The 12,215-nt window shown below is 43.2% G+C and overlaps 1 protein-coding gene across 6 annotated transcripts in view; it reads right to left on the minus strand.

The window, feature by feature from the left end:
• PTGER3 (prostaglandin E receptor 3) overlaps positions 1–12,215 on the minus strand; it is a 224,411-nt gene that overhangs the window by 140,013 nt on the left and 72,183 nt on the right. Inside the window, exons 3-4 of one of the 6 annotated variants that reach the window (XM_077905017.1) lie at positions 8,996–9,087; positions 6,234–8,375 (exon numbers count right to left, since the gene is read on the minus strand). The exons of the other annotated variants lie outside the window; for them this stretch is intronic. Of the exons in view, the coding sequence (XP_077761143.1) occupies positions 8,336–8,375; positions 8,996–9,087 (132 nt within the window). The 3' untranslated portion in view covers positions 6,234–8,335. Of the gene's footprint in view, positions 1–6,233; positions 8,376–8,995; positions 9,088–12,215 lie in introns of those variants that run through there. 6 annotated transcript variants of the gene reach the window in all.

The following is a 12,215-nucleotide window of genomic DNA, read 5'->3' on the forward strand; positions in this document are numbered from 1 at the left end:
TCCTCCCTAGTCCTGAGCCCACTTCTTTGTCCCTTTCTGTGTACCTGAGGCTCTCTGCCCTCCTCCCACTCCACTGTCCCAAACTGCTCTTATTATATCATTCATTAAAATAGCTGTGTTTCCATAGGAATTAGCCTACATTAGAAGACTAAAGCTCCAACATAGTATTTTGAGACTTAGGTGGAGAAGGGCAATGAACCTGAACCCAAGATGACAAAGAGGATGCCTCTAACTTGTTAGGTCTTCTGAGCTGGGCAGCTCTCCTGGTTAGTCTTTTCTTTTCTTTTTTTTTTCTTTTGGTAAGATTTATTTATTTATTCATGAGGGGATGCTATATTTTTAAATCCCATCATTTCCATAATTGCTTTCTTATAGCTAATATAATTACCAGCATTTTATCTATTTGCTGGCAGTTTTAAGCATTGGGAACCTCTTGAAGGTTACAGTGACAACACAAGATCCAGGGACCCCTGGGTGGCTCAGTGGTTGAGCATCTGCCTTCCACTGAGGGCATGACCCTGGGGTCCTGGGATTGAGTCCAACATCAGGCTCCCTGCAGGGAGCCTGCTTCTCCCTGTTCCTGTGTCTCTGACTTTCTCTCCCTCTCTCTGTCTCTCATGAATAAATAAATAAAATCTTAAAAAAAAAAAAAAAAAAGCAGCCAAGCTCTGTAGCCAAGCAACCTGGGTTGGAAAAGGAATCCCATCTTCTAAAGTTATAGACCTCGGGAAAGTGAGTTAATCAAGCCCTACTCCAGAGATGGGCCTCAAGTTTCTCAGGTCTAAAATAGAAGTTTACAGTAACAGTCTCGTGGAAGGGCAGCATGATATGAGATAGTGAACAGGAAGCACTTATATATTGTAAACCTTAAATATGTCACTTCTTTCCCTTTGCGTTATATAGATTCACATCATTCTCTAACTCCTATTCCCTAGGAGCACACAATCAAATAGATTCAATAATTTAATAAATATTTGAAGAAAGAAGGAAGGAAGGAAGGAAGGAGGGAAGGAAGGAAGGAAGGAAGGAAGGAAGGAAGGAAGGAAGGACAGGAGGAGGGAGGCAGGCAGGAGATGGGACAAGGGAGGAAGAAGAAGAAAAATCTTTATTAAGAATGGTTCTAAAATGTGATGGAGAGATTCTCTGATCTGATATTGTTCTATCAGTAGAGACTGGAAGCACTTGTAGTCCTTTGTCCCATCTTCTTTCCCAGGTAGTGACACAAGAGACATAAAAACTTCTTGTAACACTTGTGATAATATCATCAGACATTGGTCATTGGTCCACAAAGAAGAACCTCCTGCTTGAAAGACTTTAAGTTCTGTTTTGATTTTATCATGTATTCATCACTGGAGTTACTACAGAAATATAGTTCAGGGCCACTGGTCGCCTTTCTCTACACAATTACACATTAATTTTTTAGACAACTGACCAGATATCTCATGTAAGCCTAAGAGACAGAGGAATTTCCCAGTGCCCAGTCTCAGATTAGTCTTAACTAAACTTTTCCCATTTATGCCACCCCCAGGAGCTGTTTCCATCCTCGCCTGAGAGGAGAACATCTGCAGGTGTGGACAACTATCTCTGCCCTAAAGAAGGGCTACTTTCTTTTATAGTTTCAGAGTCTGAAAGGTGCAATGTGAGATTATTAAGTACATGGTAGGTGTTGTCAATGGATCATATCTGCAGCTCCTCTAATTCCTATAACCAGGGATGTATAGATAGATACCCTGGGTGATTACAGGCATTTATAGTTAGGTTTTGATGGGGAACCTTTTCAAGAAAATGATTTATTCAGCTGTGAACCAGATTAGTAACCGCCGGTTGTTGGCAAAATCTCCCACTCTAACTGAAAACACAGCGAGAAATGTTGATACAAAGAGAACTTTAGAACTATGCTGAAACTTTCATTATTTTGCCAAAAGCAATTGCATCACTTCCTTGGAACATAAGTACATGTCTTGTGAACCACTATTTTGCTTTTTGAAAAGTACAGGGGGTGGTATGTAAATACAGTGGTGAAATAAAAAGAACATTCAATGCAATTTATTGGCACAACCTTTAAGTCAGGATTAGATTAACAATATGTGCATCAGAAACAAAGGCTGCACAAAGTTCAATGTGATCATGAACAGCCTTTAGAGGCCTCCAAAGTTCCATCACGAACTGATGTCAACAATTGGATCGTGACATTAGAGAGACTAGGAGGGGCAGTTGACCCTCTGCCCGAGATGGACTTTAATTAGCAGCTAAAGCAGAGGTACAATGGCCTGTTCTGCTCTTTTGAAGTCTTTTATTTTTATTTTTATTTTTTTTAGAGATTTTATTTATTTCGAGAGAGAGAGAGAGCGCGTGCAGAGGGTGGGGCAGAGGCAGAGAAAAATCTCATGCCGACTCCCTTCTGAGTGCGGAACCTGTCACCAGGCCCTATCTCATGACGCTGAGATCCCAACTTGAGCCAAAATCAAGGATCCTGTGTTCAACAGACCGCGCCACCCAGGCGTCTCTTAACTATCCTCTTTTAAATGGGTAGCATTTAACTTCCCTTAAAACTTCCATCTCTAGGTGAAGACTTTTTTTGGAAACGACCAGGGAAGAAATCTGACTGTTCAAAGCAGTAAAATCAACCTGAGTTGATAACTTAAGTACAGGAACTCCTACAACCTCCTACTCTTTCCAACATAAATAGAGCAATTTGGCTTTAGTCTAATTTGATCATTTATAATCCGGTACAAACAACACAAGTATCTTTCCTAACACTTGTTTATGAGCTTTGTATTTTTTATTTATTTACTGGAAAAACTTACAGATATTTCAGTGTCAGAAATATGATCAATCTTGAATTATCGTTCCTAATTGGAGCCAGGGCTAGCATGCATCACTGAGTTTTTTATTCGTTCCCTAAACCCATTAAATCCAGAGGCAGCATCATTTTAGGTCTTATTATTTTGGAGTTTACATTTGGCTTCCTTCCTAAACCAATCAACACATCTCTTATGGGTTGAAATGTCTCCTTCACCCCTAATCAAATTCATATGTTGAAGTCCTAACCCCCAGTATCTCAAAATGTGACCTCATTTGGAAATAGGGCCATTGCAGACCCGGTTGTAAACGTGAGGTCATTCTGCAATAGGCTGGTCCGCTATGGCTGGTGTTCTTATAAAAAGAAGAAAATAGGACATAGGACACACAAGGAGACCTTCTGTGGGGTGATATGCTCCAAGTCAGGGAATTCCAAAGATCATTAGCAAACTACTGGATCCTGTAACCCTAATCCATTTGCCCTTTAAGCCAACCACAGAACCTCACTCCTTATTTTCATGAACAGATGCCCTGGGACACAGTCTCTCTTCCTACCGACTGGCTCTGGTGCCATGCTGCAGTCCAGAGACCAACCTGAAATAGGCCCAGACGATGCAGCCTTTACTGGCAACTCATGGCTTCTGCTCCTGACTAGCCCGTAACCCACATATTACTCTGAATATAAACGGAGGCTCTAGCCTCAGGCTCTTTCCTCTTTAAGGTCACAAGTACTTATGTGTGAGTTTTATTTCAAAACTACCTTCTCATTTTTTGCAGGACTATTCTTGCTGGCACCTGCAGAGGAAATCCCATGGGTTCAGCAGCTGGCTTGATGGTAATTCCAGTTAACTCTTTAAAGGACGATTGGAGATTTGCGAAGAGCTTATAACAAAACTGCTTGGGGCCCTGTTAGGCTATGCGTTGCTTTAGTGCACATGTGTTCCTTTCTCTCAGATCCAAATTCCAGCTGCTTACTCAAAATTGAAGCATCCCGTAAAGGGCTTTTAAATAGTTTTTTTTTTTTAAAGGGTACTTACACTGGCCTTAAGAATAATGGCCTCACACATGGCATCTCTAATCTTCGCAGCAACCCTGCAGGATGGGCGTTACTTACTCTGTTTTGCAAATAATGAAATTGAGGCTAAGGGAGGTTAAATACAGAATCTTCAAGGTCGCATCATTCCCTAGTGCCGATCAGGATTCAAACCCAGGACTGTCCAACTCTAAAGCCTGAGCTGCCTCTACAAGACCACACTCTTCTGCCTTTGAAGAAATGCTGGATCAAGTTGGAGAGCAATATTTCAGTTTGTTCGTTTCTCCTTGAGTTTCTAAGATCGCATTTAAAATTTGCCAAGTGAGATAAGATTGTGGCACTCTCTCCCAGCCTTGTCTGTTACCTCCACAGAATCTCTGCCAACGCCAAGTGTAAATATAAACCTATGTGCCTGGAAAGACAAGCATTGAATGGTTATTCAGAGTGTGGCTGACTGCCTGCTTTAAGTAACATATGTACAGTTTGGGCCTTGAATTCTCTTGAATTATTACTTTTGCTCAAACTCATAGCTCATTGCTGCACATCTTCTTTCTGTTCTTTTTTTCACGAGCAAGGACTTGTTGAATGCCAAGTCTATGTCATACAACAGACACAGAAATGAAAACCAGATTCCCTGCCTTGGCCATGCCAAGAAGTTAGGTGCATAAGCCAGCAAATTACAGCAGAAACAGATGTTTTTGTCATGAAGACTTTCTGAAGAAGTGATACTTGAGCTGAAACTCATGAGAGATGAGTCAGTTTTAACCAGGTACAGAAGAGAAAGGAGTATCCAGCATAGAAGGAACAGCATGTGTGAAGCAGGAAGGCTGTGAGATGGCGGTTTGGTATTGCTAGAAAACAAGGCAGATGTGAAAGAGGACACCAGAAGCCCTTTGAACTAAATTAAGTTGTTTTAACCTTATCCTGGAGGCCATAGGAAAATACCAAGGAGATTAAGGAAAATAATATGAACAGATTTTCAATTTATTAACAAAATATCACAGTGGCAGCAGATGTGCAGGATAATTGATGAGCCCAAGACCAGATGTAGGACCCAAGTTTCTAGGGTAATTCAAGTGGGAAATGATGGAGGTGTAGACTTAGACCATGGTGGTGCCCACGAGGAGACCCAATAAGAAATATCTGTAGATTTAACAGAACTTAAAAGATGGTTAGATATAGAGAAAAGAGATAAACTCAATTGTTTTAATTATTTTTGTTTGTCCCAGAGTCTTATTAAGAATATCTTATCTTTTTCCTGTTTCCTACTTATTCTCTTAGTATGTTATTCACTTAACTTTGCTTGAATATCTTATTCTTCACCACCACCAGCAGCAGCACCGCCCACACCACCACCGCAGCAGTCAGCAAATATTTATGAAGCACATATTACTGAATCATACTTTGTTCAATCCTGTAGCAAATTTACATCCCTCTGTTCTATTCCTTCATTTCTGTTAGTAGTCTCTGGTTTAATCTTGCATTTGTAGTGGCATTGTGTTTCCTTGGGCTATAATTTCTTCTGCCCTTTCTGTGCCAGAGCATTTCGGTGCTTAAGCTCTCACATTTTCTGTGTCCACCTACCATTTACAACAGTATTTTCTCAACATAATGTTGCACAAATATTTCTTGCCCATTTTCAAAGCATTTCAAAGGATTCAACATATAAGTTGTAAGTTAAATCAATAAACTGATAAAAACGACAATCAACAATTACTAACTTTCATTAAGAAATCAACTAAAGACTGTTGTTAATTTACTAAGGCTCTGGTGTACTTGTTTCCAAAAAAAAAAAAAAAAGAGAGAGAGAACTATGCTCAAAGAATCCATAAGATGAAAATTTTCTACTGTTTTTGTAACTGCAATTTATGTTCATTTTATTTCACAGGCTTTACATTTTCAGTAATAGCTTAATTTACTTCTAGGTATAGAGTTAAAATTCAGCTCCTATACTAAGGTAAGAAGAAATGATATAGCCAACTAAATGACAAGTTATTTTATATGCAGGCTTATATTTATATCATTTACTCTTTTTCTAAAAGTAATCATCCCATACTCAACAAATATTTACAGCTGTTTTCTTCAAGAAGTATAAAAAAGACTCCCTTGTACCACTCAAATGTAAAGACCAGTCAAAATGGCAGACTCTTAACTATAAAGAACAAACTGGTGGTTACCAGAGGGAGAAGTAATAATGAATAATGTATAGAATCGTTGAATCATTGTATTGTATACTTGTAAATAATATAATACTGTATGTTAACTGTACTAGAATTATCTTTTTTTAATGGCATAATATCAAAGAGGAAAAGTCAATAGAGAAACAGTCGTCCATCCTGACCCAAAGTGTGCATACCTGGTTGTCTTAAACATTACTCATAGATTGCAATCTGGTCTCTTAGCCTCTCCATCAACTTTCTTTTATTGAGTGATTTCTATGAGCTTAGCACTGTTCTAGGCTCTGTAGGTACATGAGATACATACAACATGGGTCCTGCCCACAGGAGCTTACAATATGGTTGAGAATTTTATTAAAGCAAACTATAAAAGCTCTTAAACATACATTTCGTACAAATTATTTTTATATAAAAGGCACATCACATAATAAAAAAATAAAGCCCTAGAACCTGAATGCAATGGAAAAACACTTTTATCCATGGTATGAGCCTAGAGATATTTCGAATTAACAAAATATTCAGTAAAAGCCTGGATTAATTAAGAATAGGAGCACAAATATTTTTAAGACAGTAACTACACATGTAAGTGTTCATAGTCATGGAAAGTATGTCAAGCAAGGTGTATCTTATACAGATCCGTAAGGTAATTACCATTACCAATTACCTGGCAATTACCATTCTCTTACCAATAGGTTTCTTTTGAATGAGCTTCTAACTACTGAGGATGTTGAAAGAAACTTTGTTCTCTTAAATAGTTTATATGGTTCCTTTATAACGTGGGTTTTATCATGTATTTAATTTTTAAAAGTCATTCTTGTAGACAGTAATAATGTGGAGCAATTCAACTCTGTGGGCATCTTCGTGTAATTCGTGGACCCAAGTCCACTTACAACTGTAAGCCACGTATACACATTTACATATAAAAGATAGTGATGCTAATTTTCTGCTCCTTCTTTGGGAGAATTTGGGTAAATGTAGCTTCTGATGGAAGCCTAATCTTCTGAACCTAATGCTGTTTCCTTACCTCGCCCTTACTCTATGCCATTCCTCTTCATGCAATACCCTGGCCCAACCTCTCCTGGGGCAGCAGAGCTGGGTGCTTGTTTTCGTTTGCTTGTCATTTTGTTTGCTTGTTTCACACTGGCCTGCAGTGGTGTGTATGAAAGCACAGTATCTGCAATAGGATGGAGGTGGGAGTAGGCAGGAGTTTGTTCTTACAACCTAAAAGCCATATGCCTAAAATTATACAGAATATATTATATGTAGTCAGGAGCCACGTCTATGCAACTCAGCTGCAAAGCATATTAATATCACGGATTTGTTTCGCATGTGTACTCCGCAGAGCTTTACGGTAGGTTCTATAATTACAATACAACTGAAGATCAGGTCCCATTTCCCCACTCTTTTTGGCAGAAATGTGTCTTATTTTGAGGATTAGTTCTATTCTCAATGTAACTTCATCACATAATAATGAGAATCCATGTTTATGGAAGATAATTTTTAAAAAACGAGGATGAAAGCACGGGTTAGAAATCGGTGTGTTGCTAAATCATGATACAGAATATTTGAGAACATAGGTCACAGAACTTATTATTTGGGGTGAATTTAGTATGAAATGGATACATTTCTGTGGATTAAAAATGAAAGCATCAAAAGTATTTTATAGCGACATATACTATCTTCCTATCGGTTTTAAACTAATTAGACAAAGATCATTCTTAACTGTATGAGAATATATATACTTGAGTAGTGGAAGTAAAATTTAGTAATTTTCTTTATTTTGCAGTGTCTATAGAGAGCCTGGCTTATTTTCATAATGCAAGGAAAGGACAATAGGATTTACTTTAAAAAATTAAAAATGAAATTAGGGTGAGCCTACCAATAAAGAGATAGGAACTAAGTATCTCCTTTCTTTTCCCTTCATTTGTTTTCCAAGGAAATCTGCATGTGTGGCAAAAAGAGTGCCCATGATAGTGTGTCACATGTAGATAACTAAGGGAAGGATGTAGGACCAGAAAGGTGAGTTGAGGAAAAAGTCTATTGGCCTTGAGACTTTTGAGCTATGTTCCAGAATCCTCTAGTTTATTGGTATCCTGTAGGCATCGCCGCACACTGTACCTCTATTGAAAAACTACATTTCCATCTTCCCCTGAGGAACTCAAGTGATTATCTTTCAGTTATTTTGACCACAGGAGGACAAACGTCCAAAGACACTGAGCCACCTAAATGTCCGCATCCACCTTCACCACACGCACGGAGGAGCAGAGGCCTCGTGCCCAGCCTCACGCAGGGGACGGAGTAAAATGAACTTGCACACTGTCCGTTACAATGGAGATTTCAGCTTACTTGAGAAGCCAAGTGTGCTATATTTGGAAAAAAAAATAATTAAAGCTTTTCACTTTTCATTAAAACGCAAAAGATCACCCAATGGAATCACACCCTGACGGCGTCCACGTAGCCCCACAGTCAGCACAGGAATGATGAAATAAGGGGTTTGAGGGCGGAAGCTGGTGCTTGAAATCTGACACGACTAACTTATCGTATTCGGCCTCACGTCCTGCTTTCTAGAGCGTCCACCCCCTTGAAGTACCCGCTGTACCCCAGACAGGCCTAGTCCGGGGCGAGCAAGAGTGCGCCAACCACGTGGGGAGCGCGCTGAGCTCTGGTGCTAAATCAGAGCAGGATCGCTTAGCCTTAGACTAGTCCTGGGCGCTGTTCTTCGTATGAGAAAAGCAGTGACACGCAGACTCGCCCAGTCCCAGGAGCGGCCTGCAGCCAGGCGAGAACGTGCGCTGGAGGAGGTGGAAGTGGGCTTGTCAAGACAGCAACGACCTCCCTCGGGAGCCTGGGCCTCCAGAATCGGGGACGTGTGCTGAATTTGCACTTTGATTCTTGGGGACGGTCCATCCTTGTCGCACGAACACGATCAGAGCGGAGGTGGGGGCAGGCGAGGCCGCAAACCTGGACGGTGTCTCAGTCTCACCTTTCCGGCTGGTCACTCCACATCAAGGTTGAGGAGCCCTGGTGGGGTAAGGAGGTGGAGCTGGCTGCGTAGCTGTTTGTGTGGTGTCTGATCTGTGAACAGACAGAGGGTGTCAGTGGACAGAATAATGATGCTCATTCCTTTCGTCCGACGACTCTTTCTTGACCGCCTTTTAAAGAAAAGCAGAACCAAAAATCTACATATCAGCTTGCATCGGCCATAGCCATCTGGATGAAGACATTTTCGATCTTGTCTTCCCATTTCTGCCTCCCAGCTTTGAGCCACCCTCTATTTCTTGCCACGATTTCACACCAAATATTCCTTAAGGGTGGCGACCATGCCTTCTGTGACTTCTAAGTCCTGAGAGCAGTTATCACACTGCTTGTGAAATACTGAATAAAAACTCGCCGGCCTCAAAGGATTGGTGGAGGTGAGTCCCATCCCACCACTTTCTAGCCTTCAGTGACGTTCTGTTGCTCTTAAAAAGGATAAAGACCAGAATCCTTAACATGACCTCAAAGGTCCTGTCCGATCCCGCCTCTGCTGGAACTCCAGCGTCGTTTGCCCCGGCCACGCTGGCCATCTATGAAGGTCGTGAACACTGTCATCCTTCTTCCTACCTCAGGGCCTTCGCCCTTGAAGCTCCCTCTGCCTAGAATGCTCTTCCAATTCCCTCATCAGCTGGCTGACTCCTACTTGCCTTTCCGACCTCAACGTGGAATACCACTTCTTCAGAGGCTCTCCTGTTGACTAGGACTGGCCCCCCACTATGTCATACCCACTATTTTCTTTTCAAGAGCTCATGATAGTTTGGAAGCAAGAATTACTTTTTGTGATTATTGAGTATCTGTTGTTATCTCTAGACTGTGAGTTTCACGAGCTCAGGACCATGCCTGGTGTTGCCCACCACTGTGCGGCGGCAGCTACCCCAGCGCCTGGCACGTAGGTCACGGACAGCGAGCGTTTGTGGCCTGAATGAACGATGCCATGCAGTTGGCCGAGGCCCATCCCTGAACAGTACTCTACAAATAACAGCTTCAATTCACTGGATTCAATGAAAAATACTAAGAAAAAAAATATTTCCTCCATCTACACTTCTTACTAATTCTCTTACGAGAAACAGCAGAATGAAATTAAGTTCTCGCAAAGAAGCATTACAGGGAAAAAGCCAAAAGAAATGAAATTCAGTGTTTTCTTAGTCAGTCTTTTTTATTGGATTCCTAGGGTATTTTTTTCCTCAAAAGTTTAGTTGAGATCACTCCAACAGCGCGCCTACCCATGTCACGTAGCCTAAGTCACATACGCTACCCACACAGACGTGTAGTTCTCCAGTGTCTGACACTATTACGCAATAGATCGTGTCTGTTTTAGGAAAGCAGTGTTGTTTGCAGGACAGTGAAATGTCTTCTTTGCACCACAAATTACACTTTGGCCAAGATCTATTTCAGCGCAAATGAAAGAAGTTTAGTGGCCCTTTTAACAGAAATACTGTGGCTCTGGGGGTGTGATCAGCGTTGAGTCAGAAAAAACAACAACAAACCCACTCTCGTATTTTTATATTTGTTCCCTGTGACTTTCCAAACCCCCTGTGCCCCTGGTGAAGGAAGAGCTGGCTTGTGGGGCCCAGGCTGCAGCCACCCAGGTGCCTCCCCTGCCGCTGGGCTGCCCAGGTCAGGGTCTGGAGGCCGGCTGTTCCCAGCAGGGCCGCGTCACCCACCGGCCTACCTTGCCGGGAACCTGGGTGTCAGGTGTGCGTCCAGGCCAGGCAGCGGGAGCCACGGGAGCGAGGAGCCTGGCGGTCCGAGGCCTGCAGCCCGCGCCCCTCCAGCTCAGGTTTGCGAATCTGAGGCCCGTGAGGAATGTAGAGATGTTTTTTCTTTTCAAAATCTTTAAAAAGCAGGAAGGGATAAAGGAGATGTGGTCTATATATACCCTGGAACGTGACCCGGCCGTCAGGACAGATACCCACCATTGGCTTCGATGTGGCTGCACTAGAGGGTGATGCTGAGTGAAGGGAGTCAGTCGGAGAAGGACAATCATCACAGGGTCTCACTCACTCGGGGAACATAAGAAACAGTGAATGGGATTATAGGGCAAGGAGGGGGAACTGCGTGGGGAAAATTACAGAGGGAGACAAACTGTAAGAGACTCCTAACTCTGGGAAACACAAAGGGTTGTAGAGGGGAGGTGGGCAGGGGGATGGGGTGACTGGGTGACGGGCACTTGACGGGGTGAGCACTGGGTGTTACACTGTATGTTGGCAAACCTAACTTCAATTTAAAAAAAAAAGCAGGAATGGAAGACATGAAGCCCTGGAGGTGAGGTGTGCAGCGTGTGTAGGGGTCCCAGGGTCCTGGGTACGCCCCCAGGGTGCCTACGGAGCTTGCCCTCACTGTCACGCACGTTTCTGCAGCCCCACCCTGCCCCGGTGGGGGCTGCTCACTGCAGGCCAGTCATCAGTCCCACGTGTGTCTCCTCCTTCCCCCTCCTTCCAGACGGTGCCACTGCTCCGACCGGTGCCCTCAGTCCTCCTGGCCTAGTGAGCCCCATGGATCTACGTGAAACCCACATTGTTGTTGGATCAAAACTGGTTAAATATTGGAAATTATTTATCATTTACCTAGTAACAGTCTTTTAGTCAATAGATGTCCTGACCCAAGTCTTTCTCCTCTTGACTGCATCCTTCGTATTATCTTGATTATCACTTTTTATTTCGATAGAGAGCGAGAGAGCGAGATAGCGAGAGAGCAAGAGCATGGGCACAAGTAGGGGCAGGGGCAGAGGGAGAGAGAGGGAGAGACAGTGTCATGCAGACGTCCTGCTGAGAGACCCGACCCCGGGCTCCATCCCACGACCCCAACAACATGACCCGGGCCAAAATCCCGAGTCCCTCCCCTAACCACCGAGCCCCCCAGGCACCCTCCCTGTTATTCCTGGTGCAACCCCCGGCGATCCTACACATTGTCGAATGCTCCCCGTGGCTGCAGGAGTAAGGCCGACCCGTGCCGCGGGGCTCTGACCTGTACCCCCAGAGTCATCTCCAGTCCCCTGCCTCTGCCCTGCCCGGGAGCCCTGCCTCCGTCCCCACACGATGCCCTCCCAGACCTGCCAGCGCTTCTGCACACCCGGTTTCTGTGGACTTAGCGACTGCCCTTCCAAAACGCCTCTCTCTTCTTGGGTCCACAATTCATTCCACTTCTTCTCCAGCACCCAGCCTTTG

Source organism: Canis aureus, chromosome 8 (assembly GCF_053574225.1).
Source record: "Canis aureus isolate CA01 chromosome 8, VMU_Caureus_v.1.0, whole genome shotgun sequence".
Lineage (NCBI taxonomy): Eukaryota > Metazoa > Chordata > Mammalia > Carnivora > Canidae > Canis > Canis aureus.